This window comes from Neovison vison, chromosome 11 (genome assembly GCF_020171115.1).
Source record: "Neovison vison isolate M4711 chromosome 11, ASM_NN_V1, whole genome shotgun sequence".
Taxonomy (NCBI): Eukaryota; Metazoa; Chordata; class Mammalia; order Carnivora; family Mustelidae; genus Neogale; species Neogale vison.
In genome coordinates this window covers 91,641,213-91,665,378 of record NC_058101.1, presented here as the reverse complement: position 1 = coordinate 91,665,378, position 24,166 = coordinate 91,641,213, and the positions used below count along the sequence as shown (strand labels likewise).

The following is a 24,166-nucleotide window of genomic DNA, read 5'->3' as shown; positions in this document are numbered from 1 at the left end:
ATGGAGGAACCCTGGGGAAAGAGCGTATCGAGTAGAGTTGAGAGGTGGAGATGAAGAGTTCAGTTGTGAGAATCATTAATCCTTTGTTCAAAGTATCTGACTTACATTTAATAGTAACAAAGCCATATTTCCTAGCCTTTTCAGTCCAAGTCCTCCACTGAAAAATCTTGGTATGAATTATAGGTTCCTGGAACTAAGATGCTACTTTCAGTCGAGGATTAATGAAGAATTAACTTTTTAAGCTAACGTGGATAGTATTTTAGAATTTTGGCCCCAGATAAAAAAAGAATAATAATAATACATGCTTAATTTCAAATTAAAAGATTTGGAAGAGAATTATCAGTTAAGAATTAAACATTGTGGCTAAACCTTCTAAAACCTGATAGTCTGCCTTCCAAAACACACTACCTACATTTTAGCCCAAACTTTTCTATGCAAGAACATTTCTAGTGTTCTTTCTGGTATTGAATGCAATCTGGGGGCCAATTTATGTTGCCTTTATCTAAAGCCCTTTTAAAAGATTTCCTACTAACTAGCTCTCAGCAATTTATAGCCTGGAGCCACATGGTGCTGGTTGCGACTATATGGACGGATCAGGAGAGAAGCAGGGACAGGACACTAAGATAGAAGTCACAGAATCCTCACATGAGAGAATCCCAAAACCTACAGTGAAAGCAGAAAAGAGGGTGTAATAGCTCTTTTACTGATTTAAAAAAAAAAAAAAAGATGGCCTGATGGTTTCATAATTTCCACATTAGAGTTGAGTAGTAGGATCACAGCTTATAAAAAAAAAAAAAATGGATGCAGGGCAGTAATAACAACAATAAACAACATACATTGAATGTGTATCATGCACTAAATGCTCTCCCTGTGTAATATTATTTAATTTACTCTGAACTCCTTCAAGATAATTACCCCATGATTAGCATTTGAGAACAGGACATGAGACTTAGATAAGGTCATAAATCATTTGCCAAAGGCCACACAGGTAGAAAATGGGAGAGTGAAATGGCCAGATAGATCTGACTCCAGAAATGGAGTTTTCTACCATCATGACACACGGCACCAGCACACAAAGATGAGACTAAGAAGCCTCAGGATTTCTTCAGTGTGAAAAGCTGGAAATAAAAACAAAATTACGCATACATTGGTCCCCAAATATTTGGGAATATTCCAAAAGGAGGGAAGTGTCCCTGCTGTGCAGGGCCATCCTTTTCTTATATGGGGTTCCTGAACACAGAGCCTACTACTTATGGGCTTGAAAACTACCTTGAGCTTTCTATCAGCATAATTTCTTACAAATTTAGAGATATTTGAATTTAAAGTACAGTTCCTATCATTGTGAATTTCATCCTTGCTTCTTAAGAAGCAATTTTTTTTCTTTAAATTTCAATGACTGAAATTCATTTTCTTTCATCTGGTCCATGATCACTGCACCCCTATTTTTAAACCAAATTAGATGAATACTTCACTGACCTAGTCTAACACAAAGTATGCACTGGCGAATTATTTTTAGTTGAAAAAATTTGCTTTAGTTTGAGTTTCTAAAAACCAGTGAAAGAACTGCAGCGAGATATTTCAGCTCAGTTTTTAGCAAAATTCTAAATGATATAATAGCAATTCCATTAAATATGGCCAGCTCCACAAAGATGCAAATACAATGAAAAACACAAAACTTTCTCTGTCATCCTCCAGAAACACAGACATGGGCCACTCAACACTAATAGTACTCATTCTCTTTTCTCACGGTACAAATGTGGCAGCTTCTCTTTTCAGCAATTCCAGTACTTCTATCTGACTGAACTCACTCTTAAATGATGAACAGAATTTACAAGATAAGGGGCAAAGGGCATTCAGTTGAGGGGGACAGTGTATACAGTGTACAGCAAAAACTTAAAGGGAATCATCAGAAATTGTGGGTGGGGAGGATGAATGCTGGTAGGCGATAATGCTGTGTAGACGGGCTAGGGACCAAATGTTGAGGGCCTTTTACGCTGTGTGAGGGAGTCGGACAGATACTTACAGAACAAGAAACCACTGGCAACCCATTTTCTTTCTTTCAGGGACTTCATATACTTCCTTCACATCCTGTCATTATCTAAGTTGAAAAAAAAAAAAAAGTTAGCCTTACAAATTAGCCGAACAAAGCTAGCTTCTTTTCCCATATCCATTTGGAGCATATTTCTGTAACTCAATACATTTAGAAGCCTGATAACTATGGTTCTCTGTATGTGAAATTGTCCTTTGGCATGAAGAAAAGCTGTGACTAATTCAAAGGAGGCCTATTTGGGTGGAACTTTTGAAGACTATAAAGCAATTGAAAATACAGATAGAAAAATAAACTATTTTTCAGGAGAAAAAAAATACACGTCTACGTCTACTGCTGAAGCCATGGGTATTCTTTTTATAAAAGATGTGTTTCATCTCTTACACCTATGCAGTTTCCCTGTGTGCCAAGATGCCTATATGTATCAGGATTAAGGGACCGACTCAAATGAAGAAGAACAATGACAATTATACAAATTTTCCCCAAACACCCTCCAATATATCCAGATAACACATAAATTTATTTTTGGAATTTTCTGACCCAGTCAGGGCCAAGTGGTATCCACATATGTGTTGTATGTGCAATTTTAAAACTATTCTTTGTAACTGGACTCATTTTCTATACAAAATCTTGACTTTACACCAACGAAATTTCCAGATTATTTTGCTCTTTCAGTACCTTCTACTTTTACTATAACCAAGACTTCAACTTCAAAGAAACTTGCTCTATAAGATTTAACACATTTCTTCATTGCAGGTGCCTGCTTCTTCCAAGGCAGGGAACATAATCTATTACCGGCCCACATGCTGAAGGACTAGCAGAAATGTGGCAAATTTGGTAGAACCTGGGAAATAGGCAAATAAAATCCCCTTAGCAGTTCTAATGAAATCTAATGTTCTATCCCTCTAATAAACGTTGGTCTTATTTTTGTGGGGAGTGCTGAGTGTTGTTTGTTGCAAGTGCTTATCCTTTAATTTATTGAAATTGTGAGAACAGAAAGAAGGACAGGTGACTATGACAAGATGCACCAAGTGCAGACTCTTTCAAGTTATTCATTAAAATCATCATCCTGTTCTGCCCCCTCTTAAATACAAATGTATTAACATCAAGACGAGTGGAAAGGTTACCAGGCTTCATGATGCCTAGAGGTTGTAATATTTGTCACCTTAATTTTACAATGCAATTAAGTAATGATGCATTTAAACAAGTGCATTTATAGCACATTTGAAAAATCTGGGGGGTAAAAATAGGATCAAGGTAAATCTTCCCACATTCTAATCAATATTTGCTTGGTCTCAGGAGCACGGCATTCCTACCGACATGGGCTACGCAGTGGCCCCTCACCATTCGGGCGTCTACCCTGTACATGTTCAGCTTTACGAGGCTTGGAAGAAGGTTTGGAATATTAGAATCACCAGCACAGAAGAATATCCGCATCTGAAACCAGCCAGACACCGAAGGGGCTTCATCCACAAAAACATCATGGTGAGCCTCTCTGGTATGCATAGGGTAGAACTAATTCTTTAAGATTTACATTCTTCATTTGAAGAAAGAACAAAAGGGAAGAGCAAAATGTTGAGCTCTTAACTATAGGAAAAGCTTCCTACTACAGGAAGTATATTTATCATATCTAAGCAGAGGATGTTTTAATTAAAGTCACTTCTGCACAATTCTTTGAATACAAAATGCTTGCTTTCTTTCTTTTTTTTTTTTTAAACTGATACTACTATTAACCAGAAACTGATGTTAAAATACTAAGGAAACAGGGGCACCTGGGTGGCTCAGTGGGTTAAGCCTCTGCCTTCGGCTCGGGTCGTGATCTCAGGGTCCTGGGATCGAGCCCCACATGGGCTCTCTGCTCAGCAGGGAGCCTGCTTCCCCCCTTCTCTCTCTCTGCCTGCCTCTCTGCCTACTTGTGATCTCTCTCTCTCTGTTAAATGAATAAATAAAATCTTTTAAAAAAAAATACTAAGGAAACAATATATCTTGCTGGTAATTTATGGAAGCCATCATCTCTTCAAAAAGTTATTTAGTACATAAAATAGGGGTGCCTGGGTGGCTCAGTGGGTTGAGTCTCTGCCTTCAGCTCAGGTCATGACCTCAGGGTCTTGGGATCGAGCCCTACATCGGGCTCTCTGCTCAGCAAGGAGCCTGCTTCCCCTCTCCCTCTGCCTGCCTCTCTGCCTACTTGTGATATCTGTCTGTTAAATAAATAAATAAAATCTTTAAAAAAATTTTTTTAAGTTATTTAGTACATAAAACGAAAACCAACTCTCCCTATGTTAACGTGCTGCTCTTTTACAAGTCAAACTGTTCTTCTCTTTATCATGTCAGACCAAGCAAACAAAGAGAAACTCGACTACTTACAACAAGAAGCCACACATGAAGCCCTGCGTAATTACCAACAGATCATAATATAGAGTACAAATGCAACAGACGATGTTAATTAATTTTCATCCACTGTCAAACTCTCTCCAAAGCTTCCCTAATGTTTTTGTTTTGTTTTGTTTTACAATGGTGACACATGCCTATTGTCAAGATATGTTATTACTTAATACTTTGTGAGGCCTCCCAAAGGAACTAAATCCAACTTTTTTTTCCATACTAGAAAACCCAAAGAGTTTTGACATTAGGAAGGGGCTCCCTGATTTAGACTCATCCTGGGAAGGAATACTATGGAGAAAAACACTGTGCGATGAAGCACTGTTATACCCTGTCAGACTATGTCTGACCAGATCTCTACTCTAGAATTAGGAGTAACTGACTTCTTTTCAGACAGTTTTCCAATGTCTGCAAAAATTACAGAATGGATGATGACATTTAAGTTGGATCATCTCCCATTTTGACTTTTCCCTCAATAAAAACTGCTGTAAATGCTAGGTGGGGACATAATGGCTCTATTTCATCCCAGTCTGCCCTTCTTCTTTACTGAAAATAAACTCACTATGCCTCAACTGCCAGCCTGTTGACCAGAGAGCATTTAGGAGACCTGGGTTATAATTGAAGAGTATCAGTACTTTCCTGCCATTTTTAAATCATATGCAGTGTTGGTAGAACAGTGAGTCTAAGTCTCTAAGGATTTTATTAAACATTGTCCTCTTTTGTTTCTGTTTCTGCCAATACTGCCAGAAAATTTGCTTGGCTGTGTCCCATGGGATATGTTCATTTTTTGTTTCTCCAACATATTTTAACTGTACTGTAAATGCACAAACCTTACAGGTAATAAAGGCTCTGTTTTGATGGAATTGTTCCTATGGCTCCAATTGTGTAATAATCCATGGAAACCCTCTATATTTGCTTTGTGGGCTCTTGGATGAGAATTTTCAAGCAGGAAATGCTCAGCAGGCCGTTGATTGTGCAGTAAAAGAGAGAGAACATGGCTTGGAGTCATCCAAATAGAGATGCAAGTAAGACCACAAGAGCCAGTATGCTCTCCTAGGAAGAGAATGAAAAAAAGAAAAAAAAATCACACCCATATTTTGTTTTATGAGATGAGGGAAACTTTTTTTTAATTTTCATAAATCAAATCCCAAAGGCCTTAAATTGAACGCATTACTTCCCTTTAAGCCAGCTGTTATTGATCCTGCTATTCCTGATTCAGTCCTGCAACTCGGACATGATGCCGGCCACGGCCCTCCAACTTCCAGCCTCTGCACTCCAACAATAATTCCTTTACAATGCATTTTTATTCTCCTTAGTTTCCCACAGCCTAATTCACTGCCTTGGTTTCATGTGTAAAATGTGCTGCTGGCTCCTACTTTGTTTATAGCTTCCATTTACCCCCCACACTATAGCCTGTTCCACAGATACTGCCAGTCTTTTTTTTTTTTTTTTTCCTTCTTTTTAGAACACAGTTGTCATTTTGGCCTTCCTAACCTTGATACATCCAATTATCTCCACACCCCTTAACTTGCTCTTCAGGTACCTGAAAACAATTTAGTCTAAATCTACCTTTCTACCTTTTATTTTCCTGTAGCTAATACAGACTCACTCCAGCCAAAAATTTTTAAAACAGTATTGCTGTGTCCATATCTTTGTTATTTTTTCTTCCTCAAAAGATTTTCTGACCACTCTCTACCTACTCTTATTCCCTTTATTCCTCAGTATCAACTCCATGTCCTATAATTTATTGTAAAGCGCCTTGGTGTACAACAGCTGAGCAGCTCAAGCCTGCTCTCCTGTGAATTCCCATAACAGATCCTTTTATAACTCCACAAGAATATAAAAGCCTATGACATTTCAAGGCATTTGTGCCCTAACCAGAGTCTCTGAGTTTCCAGTCTTAGTGCACTGTCTGCTGGACAAATTCGATCTTCATTCAGTAAGAAATTAAGGAAAAACCAGGATTCTCTACCCTAACCCTTGGTTGCTAAATGTGACTCTCTGGAGAAAGCCAGAGCCCTCTAAACAATTAGACTACAGATCCTGATTGTCCGCTTTCTGTTTTTTTTTTTAAAGATTTTATTTATTTATTTGACAGAGAGAGATCACAAGCAGGCAGAGAGGCAGGCAGAGAGAGAGAGGAGGAAGCAGGCTCCCTGCTGAGCAGAGAGCCCGATATGGGCCTCGATCCCATGACCCTGAGATCATGACCTGAGCCGAAGGCAGCGGCTTAACCCACTGAGCCACCCAGGCGCCCCGCTTTCTGTTTCTAATGGAGATGCCCATTGATAAAGGTTCCTATTAACCCTGCTGGAAGCCTCCTAGATGGTCTTAACTGGTAACTCCTAAAAGCATTTGTTGACAGCTGCTCTAGGTTTAGGTCTTAAGTATAGGATATTGGCTTCAGGTCCAATTGGTCAAGATTCTTGTTGGTTAGAGCTTTCTTAACCATCTCCCACTTACGGTCAGAAAGGTTTCCATAGTCTCCTCAATGTCTCAAAGTCTGAATTTGATAATGTCACACTCCTAGAATCAGTTCTAGAGGACAGTCCCTAGCAAAATACCTAAAAATTAACAAAAAAAAAAAAAAAAAAAAACAAAGCCTCTCTCATTCCTTCTCTAACACAAGAAAGCTTTTTGAAGGAATATGTTCAGTGTCCTGTAGCATTGAGCTCAGTGAGTTAGACAATGGAATATGACCCTGTCACATTCTGAGTATCTCCTCACCCTCCTGTGGTGGCCCGCTGATCATCCGAGGGCTCACGTTAGCTCTCACCCTCTTGGCAGGTGCGATCCTTCCCAGAGGTGAAGGGTGAAGCCTTTGCACGTCCTCTTCTCTGTGTTCAAACTCAAATAATTTGAGAAATAGACAAAATTCCAATTTCTTTTCTCTCTCCATTTTGCATAGAATCAGTGAGACAATCAAGTCCCAAAGATAGCTCTTTATGTTTCCAGAGTTTTTCAGGCAAGATACTCAAACTGAACCCCAAAAGTGATTCAGAATCATGCACTTTTAAAACGTAAAACTAACCTACCTTTTAATCACCTGTGGGTAGCTTTGGAGTATTTCTCTTTATTCCAGTATACCTTAAATTCTTCGGGAGTAGAAAGAATGTATCTTTGTGTTCTCCCACATGTACTTACATAGAGTTAAGAATATGTACTTGTTTTTAAAAATGAACAAATGCTATATAAAACTTTGATTTCCTGGAGAAGGATATTTTCATGAATTGTTAGGGAATATATTTAATTCAGCTAGACTATCTTTGCACTGGGTTCTTGTTTGCCATTGATTTTGTGCATAACATTGTAAGAATGTGGTACTTTTAAACATAAACATCACCAGAGTTAATACTCGGCAATAAATTGAAGTTCATTTAACTATTTCATCAAGCTAGAACAGCTCTCAAGGATATTTGACCAGTTTACAAAAATAAATAGGATATATGAAGTTCCAATTTACACAGCAATGTATGATATACTGATTGAGCTAAGAATTGTGTTTTTTGTAAGAAAACTTTCAAGGACGAGATTGAAATTTATTATAATATAGAAACTAAAGGAAAAGAACTAGTATATTTGTAGAGGGTTGGAAATCATGAAAAGTCCTACATAGGTAGTATTTTGAAAGCACTTACAGAGCCAAATGTGCTTTGAGAATGAAGACCAAAAAATGAAGATCAATTTACTGAGGACAATAAGCAGAAAACTTGCATGTTTAAGATTCTGTAAGCCTGTATCTCTCCAAAGTATATTCATTAATTGACTATTCCTTCAAGTATATAGTGAGAAACACGGGTCATTACAAAGTCATTATATAAGATATAGCTAAAGATTGTACCATCCTGCACAGCATTAATTCACACTTTCTTTTATAATTGCACTGTTATTTTACCAGAAAAGCTTTGAGAAGTTGAAAAAGAAATCCTTATCATGAATGTGTATAATTGAAACAAATAATGGTTCTCATATACAAAGGATGAAAACAAAGTTTTCTCCTAAGTGATGTTTTATCATTTTGTTTATGGCGGCTTATAAAAGTTAATAGTCAAAAGCATAATCTCTTTTTAACTTTTGGAACTGGCAGCCTTCAGACTTAAAATCTGGGGCAATTGTTCTTCCAGACTAGAAAAGATGCTATGATTTGTGTCTCAAATATTTGTTCTAATTTAAAATGTCATTTCTTTTTTTTTATTTAAATTCAATTAGTCAACATATAGTACATCATTAGTCTCAGATGTAGAGTTCAATAATTTATCGGTAGCATATGACACCCAGTGCTCATAATATCATGTGCTCTCCTTAATGCCTATTACCCCATCCCCCCACTTGCCTTCCCTCCAGCAACCCTCAGCTTATTTCCTATAGCTAAGAGTCTTTTGTGGTTTTTCTACCTCTCTGATGACTTCCCACGTTTTCCCTCCCTTCTCCTATGGTCTTCTGCCCTGTTTCTTATATTCCACATATGGGTGAAACCATATGATGATTGTCTTTGATTCACTTATTTTGCTCAGCATAATACCGCCATTTCTTAAGAATCAGATTGCTAATGATTGACTTCATTTTCTAGTGCATGTGTAGAATTTGGCAGAAAGTATTATCCTTAAAATTTTTGCCTACTAGATTACAGGGTAGACAATTCCAATATTTTTAAAGTCTCATTTTCACTTCTTTTTTATTTCTTAAGATGCTGGAACATAACTAGGCTTCATAGCAGCAGTACTGACTTGGAGATTTAAAATAAGTGGCTAAAATAATTCAAAGGCTATCTTAGTTTTAAAGTATTTCTTCAACTTTCTTCAGTATTCTTTCTGTGCTGATGTCATTCTTGCCTTCCCAGAGTGTGAAGGATTTTCTGGGTCTTAGTTAAGAGTTGAATAAAATGACACCAGCTTATGCATTAACAACTTCCATGAGAAAAAAACCCAAGTTTCAACAAATTAATTGGTCGAAGGAACTTTTTCCTTACTTGTTTATTCTTCCTTCAGGTTCTTCCAAGACAAACCTGTGGGCTTTTCACTCACACAATTTTCTACAAGGAATATCCAGGAGGTCCTAAAGAGCTGGACAAGAGTATCCAAGGAGGTGAACTTTTCTTCACTGTGGTTCTCAATCCAGTAAGTACTTTGAATTAATCTCAAAAATAAAAAGGTGAAAAATGATCAGGTGGCTGAAAATTACCCTGACAAAAAGGCCAGAGTTTAAGTAGTTTCAGCCAACTCGATATGAAGTTCTAGCTCCAAAACAGAAAAAAATTCAATTCGGAACCACATCTAGAGAAGGAGGCAAACTCCTTCTACAAGTAGCAGTGACATGAGGAACTTATGGAAAGCCAGGAGAGTGCTCCAGGACCTCCTTTGCATTGCAAAGTGTTCAGAATTCAAAGATTTCTTTCTTTTATGGAGAACAAGATCTTTTTAAAAGTTTTTATTTAAATTCAGTTAACAAAGAGCATAATGTTATTCAGATGTACTACATAGTGATTCAGCACTTCCCTACAACACCTGATGCTCATCTATATAGTTAAGAGTCTGTTTCTTGGTTTGTCTTTTTCCCTTTGATTTGTTTTGTTTCCTAAATTCCACGAGTGAAATCATATGGTATTTGTCTTTCTCTGACTTATTTAACTTCATATAATACTCTGTAACTCCAGCCACATCATTGTAAATGGCAAGATTTCCTTCTTTTTTATAACTGAGTAATAGTCATATATATATGTGTGTGTGTGTATATATATATATACACACACACCCACACCGCCTCTTCTTTATCCATTCATACATCAATGGACATTTGGGCTCTTTCCATAATTTGGCTATTGTAGATAATGCTGCTATAAACATTGATAAACATTGTGGTGCATGTATCCCTTTGAATTAGTATTTTTAAATTCTTTGGGTAAATACCTAGTAGTATAATTACTGGATCATAGGTTAGTTCTATTTTTAACTTTTTACGGAATCTCCATACTGTTTTCCAGAGTAACTGGCTGCACCATTTTGCATCCAGTGCCGGAGGGTTCTCCTTTCTCCACATCCTCACCAACACCTGTTGGTTCTTCTTTTGTTGATTGCAGCCATTCTGGCAGGTATAAGGTGATATCTCATGTAGTTTTGTTTTGTATTTCCCTGATGATTAGTGATGATGAGCATCTCTTCATATGTCCATTAGCCATCTGTCTGTCTTCTTTATATAAAGAACTTATAAAACTCAACACCCAAAAAATGAATAACCCAATTAAAAATGGGTAGAAGACACGAATAGACATTTTTCCAAAGAACAAGATTTTTTACCTGCAAAATTCTCCTGTTCCCAGTGTGGACCAGTTTTCTCATTTAAATGACCATTAACACTGTGATTCTGTTTTTCCCCTTCCTCTTTAAAGTGAAGGTATAAGCAAAGTGAAAGAGGAATTAGGTGAGTAAATATGGTCATTTTGGATACATTTATGTGAGAGCCTGTCTTGTTAGTTCTCAGGCCCGGCAGAGCAGCCTATTTAATTGGCTGCTGCTCTTCTTCCTTCACTTCTTAATACTTGTGTGCCAGCTCTACAATAACCATTTGCGCATGTATCTGCCGGAGGCTAGTGTGATAAAGTTGTGTAGAAAAAGACGAACTAACTGAAGTAAGGTATATAAGGAAAAGAAGGGGTTTTATTTCCCTTCTGAATATCACTAACATAAAAAAATAAAATTAGGTTTATTTATCAGTTGTATGAGTTTGCCTCTGGCATTAGCAATATTAAAGATGAAAAAGTACAATTTTCCAAATATGAAAAAAGCCTGTTAGCATAAAAGTTGAAGAAGATAGAAATAAAGAGAATAAAATTTGAGAAGGCCCATTCTGGATCCTAATTTTACAGGTCTTGCAAATAAAATTACAGGTATTTTTCATCATCTTCTTGTATTTAATGACTATATTTATTTCTTAGCTTCTAGAAAATGAGATTAGACATAAGGGCGACACATCTTTGGGAAAAATCATCATGTGTATTCAAAACTCAAGATGATTTCAGGCAGTATGCCATTTCCCCTTTTGGAAGTTTATCCATCTTCATACCCCCAAAATGTAAGCAATTCTGATTTATACATCAGAAATAATCAGATTTTTCTAACATATCTATTCTTTACAAATGGAAGCATCTTTGGAATCATCTCTTACGGCTTTCTCCTCCTCCTCTTCCTCCTCCCTCTCTCTCTCTCTCTCTCGCTTTTTTTTTTTTTTTTTTTTTTTTTTTTTTTTTTGGTCAACTCAGCCAGTAATACACCGGTAAAAGAGTTAAACAAATACTTGATTATGAACTAAAGACTAAGTTAACATATTTTTAATAAGTTAACATTTTCACTAATTATTTTAAGACCCTTTAATCTGTAAAGTATACAGTTCTTACATTTTATATTTCCTTTCGTCATAGAGCAGTATGACTATGAACAGATAATGTCTATTTGATTCTTTCTTTTTTTTCTTAAAGAGAGAAAGGGAGAGAGAGAGCGTGAGCCAGGCCTGGAGGCCAGGGTGGGAGTGGGGGCAAAAGGAAAGAGAGAATCTTAAGCAGACTCCACCACCCAGTAAAGAGCCTGGCTTGAAGCTTGATCTCACAACCCTAACATCATGACCTGAGCTAAAATCAAGAGTTAGGCACTTAACTGACTGAGCCACCCAGGTGACCCCTCTTTGATTCTTTTACCCAATTGTTGCTTTGGTGCTTAAGAAATTCCTAGTGGTATTATAATTTCTGAACTTCCTAGAGGAAATTAGTTTCATTTAACATGGAAGAAATTCAATATAAGATCATTCATATACAAGAGATTTATAAGAAATGTTTTTCACTGTTTCAAAACCAAGTTCTTTTCTTTTTTTAATAATTATATTATTTTATTTTATTTATTTGACACAGAGAGAGAGTGCACAAGCGGGGGTGGGGGAGTGGGACAGAAGGGGATGGAGAAGCAGACTACCCGCTGAGAAGGGAGCCCAATAAGAAGCTTGATCCCAGGACTCTGGGATCATGACCTGAGCCAAATGCAGATGCTTGACAACTGAGCAACCCAGGCACCCCCCAAATTATTTTTTAAAAATCTTACAGTAAATCTTGTATGAATCATGGATACTAATTTGAGCTAAATTAGCTGAGCAAATGCTTTAAATGTTTAGCAAACCTAGCTGCTTTTCAGGCCTTTATAGATAATATTGGCAGTTTTGTTTTTCTTGATGAGAAAATCCACAGGGAATAAAGGGGAGGGAAAAAAATTTCCAGAGAACTTGTGCTTTCCTGATTCAGAAAACTTTCAGTAGACAATTACTTTCAGATAAATGCTGGAATTCAAAATTGACAGATCCTTGTCAGACACCATAAGATAGGGAAGGAATCCAAATTAATTTCATCTGATATGCCAATTCCAATTTTTGGAAGCAACTAGTGTCACCTGGAGATTTCTGGTTGAGAAGCCCACTTCTAAAACTTAGCCCAAGTTTCTCACCCAAGAGAAGACCACTATCATTAGTTAGTGATGTTTGCCTTGCAGAGCAGATTGAGGAGGAGTTACCTGTTTCACATTAATTATCCATCCCAAAATTACATGTTTGGGTAAATCTGTGTTAAAATTAAGAGAGGTCCAGGTTCAGTGAGGCATGCTACTGATTTGTCAGATGGCACTCTTTTCCAGGTCAGAATAAGAATGAGAAAACATTGATGGAACCATAGTACGTATTAGCTGCAGGAAAGATATGAAATTTAACTATAGTGGATTTGAATGATAGCCATTATAAGCTTAAGTAATACCCTAGTCCTTGATTAGAAGTGCATTTTCTGAGAATGCTGAATGAGTTTTCCAACATGCAAAAAGGCATAGGTGTATTTGAAACATACCTATGTCTCAAATATATTCAAATACACTGGAGATGAAATGAAAATAAACAGGGGTGCCTGGTGGCTCAGTGGGTTAAAGCCTCTACCTTTGGCTCAGGTCATGATCTCAGGGTCCTGAGACCGAGCCCCACATCGGGCTCTCTGCTTGGCGGGGAGCCCGCTTCTCCCTCTCTCTCTGCCTACTTGTGATCCCTCTCTCTCTGTCAAATAAATAAATAAAATCTTTTTTAAAAAAAGAAAATATAAATTTTAAGTAAAATATAACTTTAAGTTTAAAATATAAACTTTAAGTAAAATACAAACTTTAAGGAATTTAAGTAGCGTATTTTAAGTTTTCTGCCCACATATCAACATAGCATCAAGGTGCTACAGGAAGTTTTGCCAGTATCTGGGTGAGAGGTAGCTGCAACAGAGTTGCACCTCTCAGAGTTAAACCAGAATAGATCACAGCGAAGACAGTTAGAATAACGCTCAAGCCTGAAATGTTCTATTACCAAAGTATTTTTTATTGTTACAGAAAAAAGTCCTCACCAAATAAATTTAATATAGATAAAAACAAATATTAGCAATAACTAAGAGAGAGAAAACCTCAGCCTTCTCCAAATGATATTTCCAATATCACGGGCCTAGACACCTCTTCTTATATGCACTGGATACAGAGATTTTGGTTAATATATTGACTTTGAAGTTTAGGTACAGTTGGGAGGTGGGCCCATCAGGCTATCCGATCCAAGGACCACAAAGAAATTAAGAATTCTTTTCTTTTGTGTGTGTGTCTGTTTCTAAACTCACCCAGTGACAACTTTTTTTTTTAAGATTTTATTATTTATTTATTTATTTGACAGAGAGAGAGAGAGAGAGTACAAGAAGGCAGAGCAGCAGGCAGAGAGAGGGGGAAGCAGGCTCCCCACTGAGCAGGGAGCCTGATGCAGGGCTTGATCCCAGGACCCTGAGATCTTGACCTGAACCAAAGGCAGAGGCTTAACCCACTGAGCCACCCAGGCGCCCCTAGTGACTTCTTGATTATAGTTCACTTTCCTATAGGAAAAGAATACGTCAATCATAAGAACTTGAACTCACTAGAACAGTAATTTTCAGTGCAATTTTATTATAGATCTTTCAATTGGTGAATATTTCTTGTGTAACCGGCCTACCAGAAGAAGATCCCTTCCAACTGTACATATTCTAATATTTCAGCCCCTCCATAATTTACAATTTTCCATGTTAAACTAATAAATGGCATTCTGTTCTTATTTATTAATTTCATGGTCTTTGCTAATTTGACTCTACACCACTAAGAAATGGGAGCTCTCTGTCAGTGTACTGAATCAGATTTTGGAGCCCATTTGCTAAGTAGCAGATTCTGAACTCTTTTTTGATTGATTCAGGAGGGTAACAAGAATGACTTTGTGGATATACCAGAGGAGAGAGACACTGGAATTATCCTGGAGTTGCTGTTAGCTATATACAAAATTTCTACCAAGCATACACTATACTCAGACATGAATATTCCTGATCAATTCATGGTGCTACAAGTACCTTCCTATACCCTTTTAAAAAGTCTACTTACTTTACATACCTATAAGATACTATGGAGAAGGATATTAAGAACTGAAACTTATGAAGATGCAAAAAAATATTCAATGACAGTGACTACACTGCCCTCAACAAATAGAATACCATAAATCTATGACAGATATTGTCATAGAAAAGGAGCTAGTAAGAGTATACTGTATATTTTAACATGATTTTCCTGTTCCACCTATCTTAAGAAGATAGAAAAATACCTAACTGGTGTGACAAATGGAATAGTTCTGGATTAGACATGATTGTTCTTGTGGAAGCCATATTATCTTGTATTGCTCTGAAAAAAGATATCACCTTCCTGCTCCAGTGTCCTTATTTCTAATTACAAATTGTTCTGAGTCTTTGCTTCTGCTCTTATTTAATAAACAGATGCTAGGTATTGAGTCATTAACAATGGATATCTGTGGGATGCTTGGCCTCCCTTAAACATACTTGATAATAAAGTCAGTGCTTGCCTCACTTATTAATCAAAAAGAGTCATGAGATTTCATGCTCCTACCACATTTGCTTGGAATTCAAATGGAACAAAAGCCTGACAGCATAGCAAAATTATACTTCCTTCATCAAGCTGTTCAACATCCCATACAAACAGTAGGTAATCCCTATATGCCCATATTTTATTAAATACTTTTTGTCTCTGTTTTTCTCAATTTGACATAGCATCCATCCACTATACCCTCTATACGCTCCCACCCAAATCCCTAAAAGGTAAATCTACATTGTGTTTCTCTAATTAAAGAAAAGTCAGAAACACGGATGCAAAAGGAATGAGTATCTTAAACTGGGAAAAACATACTTGAGTGGATTACAATGAAAGTTAAACAAAATTCACACAACATAGCTGTAAATACAGAAATTAACCCACACTGAAAAATATTTTTAAAACTATAACTTATATGAGTAGGGGTTATGTGTGCTAACAACTTTAAATAGTAGAAAATAATTCCAGAACATGCCTAATAATGAGTATTACCGGAGACACTTGATTTTTAAAAAAATCCAAACTTTAATGCATCAGAATCTTCAGGGAACATTTTGGGGTACCTGAATACTTATCATGAGCTTCAGTTGATTCTTAAGATCAGGCAGATTTGGGAAATACTACAAAGGAAGAAAATGGAAAAATAATGTTGGTAATCATGGATTACTAAAAACTGCTATAGAAATCATGGACCTAAGATCAAGGTATCAGAATTGAAAATGAACTCGGATCTGCAGTAGGATTTAAAAAACAATGAGAATAATAAATTTTTTTCTTAGGGACCAGAGAACTCTATCTTGAACTGGAGTTTAAAGTAGAGGTAACTACTGTTTATCTTTTAAAGCTTAGCTTAGAGATCACCTTCAAGAAACTTCCTCTACTCTGGCCGACCTTGTGTTCCCATACCATGCTCTGCAGACTCTCTCCACAGTACCACTGTTACTGTGGGTTTACTATTAGTCTGCTTGCTTCTTGTGGTAGAAAATGTGTCTTTCATCTCCAAAACCATTCCCATGTTTAAACATGATGTCCTATACCTAATTTTTATTTAACATATATTGAGAAAGAGAAACTAGCTCTTCTAATAACCTGATATGAAAAAAAGACAATGAATCTAAAAGAAAAGGAAATCTGCATGCTAGTAAGATAGTTCTCAAATCAAAAGCATAAGTAGGACCTATTTCATGAGTTGGCTGGGGCTAAATTACATACTGTTATATACTGTGTTTCACATATGTAATTTCTCTTCACTATAAAGACTTGCTCTCATTGAGTTCCTCAGGTGTAAGGATGAGGGACTCACTCAGGTTACCTCAAGCAATGGGTGTGCTGTCTGCAGACAACTGAACAATCAGGGCCCATGGGACCTAAAGTGTTCTTCTGAGTCTTAGCAACTCCAGGGTCCATAACCATTAGAATTACTAATCCAGATCTTGACTTCATGCTTTAATATGAACCCTCAAATTCTTCTCCTTTGTCTGAATGTGTCTTCTATAGACTATAAAGTACTTCTCTGCTAGTGCTGCTTATTTATGACTTCCACTAAGAAAAAAAAATTCATAAATGAATGAACTTAATTGACCAAAAAGGGGGAAATGGGGTACTAGTAAAGCAAATTATGTTTCCCCATAATAGAATACATTCAGCTGTTAAAAACATAATTTATGTTATATTATTTATGACCTATGCAGGATAGAATTAGTATTTTTTTTAATTTTTTCAATTTATTTATTTTCAGAAAAACAGTATTCATTATTTTTTCATCACACCCAGTGCTCCATTCAATCCGTGCCCTCTATAATACCCACCACCTGGTACCCCAACCTCCCACACCCCCACCACTTCAAACCCCTCAGATTGTTTTTCAGAGTCCATAGTCTCTCGTGATTCACTTCCCCTTCCAATTTACCCCAAATCCCTTCTCCTCTCTAACACCCCTTGTCCTCCATGCTATTTGTTATGCTCCACAAATAAGTGAAACCATATGATAATTGACTCTCTCTGCTTGACTTATTTCACTCAGCATAATCTCTTCCAGTCCCGTCCATGTTGCTACAAAAGTTGGGTATTCATCCTTTCTGATGGAGGCATAATACTCCATAGTGTATATGGACCACATCTTCCTTATCCATTCGTCCGTTGAAGGGCACCTTGGTTCCTTCCATAGTTTGGCGACCGTGGCCATTACTGCTATAAACATTGGAGTACAGATGGCCCTTCTTTTCACGACATCTGTATCCTTGGGGAAATACCCAGGAGTGCAATTGCAGGGTCATAGGGAAGCTCTATTTTTAATTTCTTGAGGAATCTCCACACTGTTCTCCAAAGAGGCTGCACCAACCTGCATTCCCACCAACAGTGTAAGAGGGTTCCCCTTTCTCCACATCCTCTCCAACACATGTTGTTTCCTGTTTTGTTAATTTTGGCCATTCTAACTGGTGTAAGGTGATATCTCAATGTGGTTTTAATTTGAATCTCCCTGAGGGCTAATGATGATGAGCATTTTTTCATGTGTCTGATAGCCATTTGTATGTCTTGATTGGAGAAGTGTCTGTTCATATCTTCTGCCCATTTTTTGATATGTTTGCCTGTTTCGTGTGTGTTGAGTTTGAGGAGTTCATTATAGATCCTGGATATCAACCTTTTCTCTGTACTGTCTTTTGCAAATATCTTCTCCCATTCCATGGGTTGCCTCTTTGTTTTTGGACTGTTTCCTTTGCTGTGCAGAAGCTTTTGATTTTGATGAAGTCCCAAAAGTTTATTTTCACTTTTGTTTCCTTTGCCTTTGGAGACATATCTTGAAAGAAGTTGCTGTGGCTGATATCAAAGAGATTACTGCCTATGTTCTCCTCTAGGATTCTGATGGATTCCTATCTCACGTTGAGGTCTTTTATCCATTTTGAGTTTATCTTTGTGTACGGTGTAAGAGAATGGTTAAGTTTCATTCTTCTACATATAGCTGTCCAGTTTTCCCAGCACCATTTATTGAAGAGACTGTCTTTTTTCCACTGTATATTTTTTCCTGTTTTGTCGAAGATTAATTGACCATAGAGTTGAGGGTCCATATCTGGGCTCTCTACTCTGTTCCACTGGTCTATGTGTCTGTTTTTATGCCAGTACCATGCTGTCTTGGTGATCACAGCTTTGTAATAAAGCTTGAAATCAGGTAACGTGATGCCCCCAGCTTTATTTTTGTTTTTCAACATTTCCTTAGCGATTCAGGGTCTCTTCTGATTCCATACAAATTTTAGGATTATTTGCTCCAGCTCTTTGAAGAATACCAGTGGAATTTTGATCGGAATGGCATTAAAAGTATAGATTGCTCTAGGCAGTATAGACATTTTAACAATGTTTATTCTTCCGATCCAAGAGCATGGAATGGTCTTCCATCTTTTTGTGTCTTCTTCAATTTCTTTCATGAGTGTTCTGTAGTTCCTCAAGTACAGATCCTTTACCTCTTTGGTTAGGTTTATTCCCAGGTATCTTATGGTTCTTGGTGCTATAGTAAATGGAATCAATTTTCTAATTTCCCTTTCTGTATTTTCATTGTTAGTGTACAAGAAAGCCACTGATTTCTGCACATCGACTTTGTATCCTGCCACGTTGCTGAATTGCTGTATGAGTTCTAGTAGTTTGGGGGTGGAGTCTTTTGGGTTTTCCATATAAAGAATCATGTCATCTGCGAAGAGAGAGAGTTTGACTTCTTCATTACCAATTTGGATACCTTTTAATTCTCTCTGTTGTCTGATTGCTGTTGCTAGGACTTCTAATATTATGTTGAACAAGAGTGGTGAAAGTGGGCATCCTTGTCTTGTTCCTGATCCCAACGGGAAGGCTGCAAGCTTTTTCCCATTAAGGATGATATTTGCTGTGGGTCTTTCATAGATAGATTTGATGAGGTTCAGGAATGTTCCCTCTATCCCTATACTTTGAAGCATTTTAATCAGGAACGGATGCTGGATTTTGTCAAATGCTTTTTCTGCATCAATTGAGAGGACCATGTGGTTCTTCTCTCTTCTCATATTAATTTGTTGTATCACATTGATTGATTTGTGAATGTTGAACCATCTTTGTAGCCCAGAAATGAATCCCACCTGATCATGGTGGATAATCTTTTTAATGTGCTGTTGGATCCTGTTGGCTAGGATCTTGTTGAGAATCTTAGCATCCATATTCATCAGTGATATTGGTCTAAAATTCTCCTTTTTGGTAGGGTCTTTGCCTGGTTTGGGGATCAGGGTAATGCTGGCTTCATAGAAAGAGTCTGGAAGTTTTCCTTCTAGAATTAGTATTTACTCAGTTCCAGTTGTTCTCTATCTGTAAGTCTCATATGTCACCTAACACCTACCTCATCACATGATTATTTGAGTTTTCATCTTTTTTTCTATATAAGGAGACATTCTTGCAGGAATGATCTATGTGTGTCTCATTTTCGTGTTTCCCACTGTGTCTAGATCAATCTCTTGAATGTAATAAGAGGTCACTAATTTTTTTAAAATGATTGCCTTAATACATGAATAGTTAGGAGCATCACTTGATTTATGGTATATCCAAAGGTGAAAAATAACAAGACTGGTTTTATACGACTACATTCTGGAAGATTCTCTGGTTATAACTAAGTGAAACTCATGATCCAGGAAATTTTTAACTGACCCTTAATGGTGGTAAGTTTTCACACGTGATGATGAATTAGCCTGACATGGAACAGTGGACAATTAAAGCTGAAGAAAGCCACAGAGTTTATCTATTAAATCACCTAATTTTTCTCTAATATTCTGTTGAGAAACCCAATTTTCCTTTTTTTTCCCAATAGCATGGACATTATATGTATATTATATATATATATATATATATATATACACACACACACACATATATATATACACATACACTATATGTATATATATATACACATACACACTTGGGTTTTATCTTTTTTTTGCTTACTGTTAAATATGCATTTTTTAATTTTTTTATTATGTTCAGTTAGCCACTGTATAGTTCATCATTAGTTTTTGATGTAGCTGGGCATTATACGCAACTAATGAATCACTGAACACTACACCGAGAACGCTGATTTTCTTAACTCTGAGTTCAGTGGGTCTACCAACATGCTGCTTCTGGATTCTTGTTTAAATTGGCCTTAATATGATTCACATTACTCTCTCTCTCTTTTTTTTTTTAAGATTTTTATTTATTTATTTATTTGAGAGAGAGACAGTGAGAGAGAACATGAGCGAGGAGAAGGTCAGAGAGAGAAGCAGACACCCCGTGGAGTTGGGAGCCCGATGCAGGACTCGATCCCGGGACTCTGGGATCATGACCTGAGCCGAAGGCAGTCGTCCAACCAACTGAGCCACCCAGGTGTCCCTGATTCACATTACTCTCAATGTGACTTAGTTACCTGGTACTGAAAAAAGTGTGAATGGTTTAAAATTTCCAGCCATGCTCTAATAAAAAAAGAACCCATCTCCCTGTTGAGTAAAAAACAAACAAAGAAATAAGTGATTTGGGTAGCTGAGTTCAAGATGGTGGTATAGCAAGATCCTGAACTCATCTCCTCCATGGACATGACAACACTGCAACGACATATAGAATAATTCCTTCCGATAAGGACCTAAAAACAGAATGAACAGAGCCTCCACAACAGAAAATAAAAGGGTAGCATCAAGGGAAACAAAAGCAGAGACATGGATTCTTGAGGGAATAAAAACACCCCAGCCACAGCAAGTCACAATCAAGAGGGATATGAAGGATACAGAACTTTTTCCTGAGAAGTGGCAGATCAAAGCTCCACATGAGGCATTCCAACCCTCAGATCCTACACAGAAGAAACAGCCCTCCCACACAACACACTTTGAAAACCAATGGGAATTATGTTCAGGAAAATTACAAAACTGTGGCGAATGGAAAACCCACTCTTAAATGGCTTGTGTGAAAATGCACTTGACCCAGAAACCAGCCCCAAACACTCAATTTGTAAAGCACATAGATGATAGATAAAGGACACTCATTTACAACCCTTAAAGCATCCACTGGAGAGGCAGGACAGCAGGGTCTCTCCTCAGGGACTGACATTTCTCCAAAGAAGACATACAGGCATAGGCCAACAGGCACATGGAAAGATACTCAACAGCACTGATGTTAGAGAAATGCAAATCAAAACCACAGTGAGATTATCTCCTAACCCCTGTTAGAATGTCTGTGACCAAATGGACAAGAAATAACACACGTTAGAAGGGATATATAGACAAGGGAACCCCATACACTGTTAGTGAGATTGTAAATTGATGCAGCCAGTATGGAAAACAGTATGGAGATTAAGAATAAAATTAAGAATAACACTACCATATGACCCAGCTATTCTACTTCTGGGTATTTATCTGAAGACTACAAAAACACTAATTTGAAAAGACATATGCACTCCTTTGTTCATTGCAACATTATTTATAATAGCTAAGATACCAAAACAACCTAAGTGTCCAGAAATAGATGCATAGGTAAAGAAGATGTGGCACACTTATATAATGGAAGACTACTTGGCCATAAAAAAGAATAAAATATTTCCATTTCTGACATGGAAATCCGACATGGATGGATCTTGGGGATATTATGCTAAGTAAAATAAGTCAGAGAAAAACGAATACCATATGATTTTACTCAAATGTGGAATTTAAGAAAAATAAACAAAAATTAAAAATATATTCAAAGATACAGCTAACAGACTAGTGGTTACCAAAGGAAAAGGAGGTTCATAGGTGGGTGAAATGGCCAAAGAGGGTCAACTATATGGTGATGGATGTTAACTAGATTTGTGGTGATAATAACTTTGTGGTGTGTCCAGATGTCAAATTATAAAGCTACACACCTGAAATTTGCCTGGGTGGCTCAGTGGGTTAAAGCCTCTGCCTTCAGCTCAGGTCATGATCCCAGGGTCCTGGAATGGACCCCCACATCAGGCTCTCTGCTCAGCGAGGAGCCTGCTTCCTCCTCTCTCTCTCTGCCTGTCTCTTTGCCTACTTGTGATCTGTCTGTCAAATAAATAAATAAAATCTTAAAAAAAAAAACAAAAACTAAGACAAAAAAAAGTGCTTTTGTAAAAGGCTTTAATAAGCACTTATAGCCAAGGGAAAATGCTGAATGTTCATTTAAAGATCTATAAATCATAAATAATAAAAGAATTACTTTTTATCTTGTTGATGCTACTTATAAATTGATAAGACTTTTAAACTTGTAAAGCCAAATTATTTTATTTTATTTCATTTATTTGCTATCCTCCATATCAGCCCTATTTTTCTATCAGTAATGTTCTTCACAACTAACTGCAAGTTACATAATTACTTGCCACTGTGAGATTTAACATACTACAAGAAAGCATGGTTAAGACCTTTTGATTTCCACAGTTAAGAAAAAAAGAAATATGATAAATCCTTAAGTCTTTGGAATGGATATTAAGAAATAAAAAATAGGTATTAAGTTAAAGACATGAATATTGTTATTCCTTATTTAATCCTTTGATAGTCTCCCCTTCTTTCAATAATCATATATGCATCTTTCACTCCACCCATAGTTTCCCTAAATAGGACCTATTGTTTCATTCTGTGCCTTAAAGGACACTACTGGGTTCAACTTGATTCTTTCCAGCAAATCTGAGTTCATATATCATCTTTTTATAGAAGACTTCCCGCCACTCTCCAGTTTCTCCTCTGTATTCTCATAGCACCCAGGCATAACCCTAACATAACTTGGCCACAGCACCTTAAGCAGTTATCTTTCTCATCCAATAGTTTGTGCATTCCTTGATATAAGACATCATGTCTTTTTTTTTTTAAGATTTTATTTATTTATTTATTTGACAGGCAGAGATCACAAGTAGGCAGAGAGGCAGGCAGAGAGAGAGGGAAGCAGGCTCCCCGTTGAGCAGAGAACACGATGCAGGACTCGATCCCAGGACCCCGAGATCATGACCTGAGCCGAAGGTAGCTGCTTAACCCACTGAGCCACCCAGGTGCCCATAAGGCATCATGTCTTAATTCTGTTTTATAACCACAGTATACTGCAAAATTGGGGGCACATAGTTTTCAGTAAATGACAGTGAATTAATTTATGATGCCTGTATATGTCATCTCCTTTGAATCTGAAGAGAAATCTGGTTGCCTGGAAAGTACCTAATCACAGAATTTATTCAAGAGAGTTTGCATTACTTGGGCAGAATGATCTCCCAACATGGCATCCAGATAGATTCTTCTGAAAGTCATTTCATTCATGAAAGATGCTCAGTTTCATTCATGGGAAGAAAAATGCAAGTTAAATATACTGATATTATTTCTTATCTACCATATTGACCAAAATTCAAAATATTGCTAAAATATATTAACAATGTTGTGGAAAAACAGGTATTCTCATATATCCTAGTGGTTGTGCAAAGTGGTCCCTAATGCAAGAATTTAAAATGATGCAGCTGCTATGGAAGACAATATAGTATTTCCTCAAAAATTAAAAATAGAACTAGCCTATGATCCAGCAATCCAGTTTCTGGGTATTTGTCCAAAAGAACTGAAAATGGGATTTTGAAGAGATATTTTCTCTCCTGTGTTCCAGGCAGCATTATTCACAATGGCCAAGAAGTAGAAATAAATGTCCATTGACAGATGCATGAATAAACAAAATGTGGTATATGTGTACAATGGAATATTATTCAGCTTTAAAAAGAAAAGGAAATCCTGTCACATGCTACTACATGGATGAAACTCAAGGACATTATGCTAAATGAAATAAGCCACAAAAGGACAGAACTTCA

The 24,166-nt window shown here is 37.0% G+C and overlaps 1 protein-coding gene across 4 annotated transcripts in view; it reads left to right on the top strand.

The window, feature by feature from the left end:
- The window catches only part of NDST3 (N-deacetylase and N-sulfotransferase 3), a 171,511-nt gene that overhangs the window by 71,128 nt on the left and 76,217 nt on the right, over positions 1-24,166 (top strand). For all 4 annotated transcript variants that reach the window (XM_044224128.1, XM_044224127.1, XM_044224125.1 and 1 more), the window contains 2 exons: positions 3,347-3,532; positions 9,418-9,546. In XM_044224128.1, coding sequence (XP_044080063.1) covers positions 3,347-3,532; positions 9,418-9,546 — 315 coding nt within the window. The remainder of the gene's footprint in view (positions 1-3,346; positions 3,533-9,417; positions 9,547-24,166) is intronic.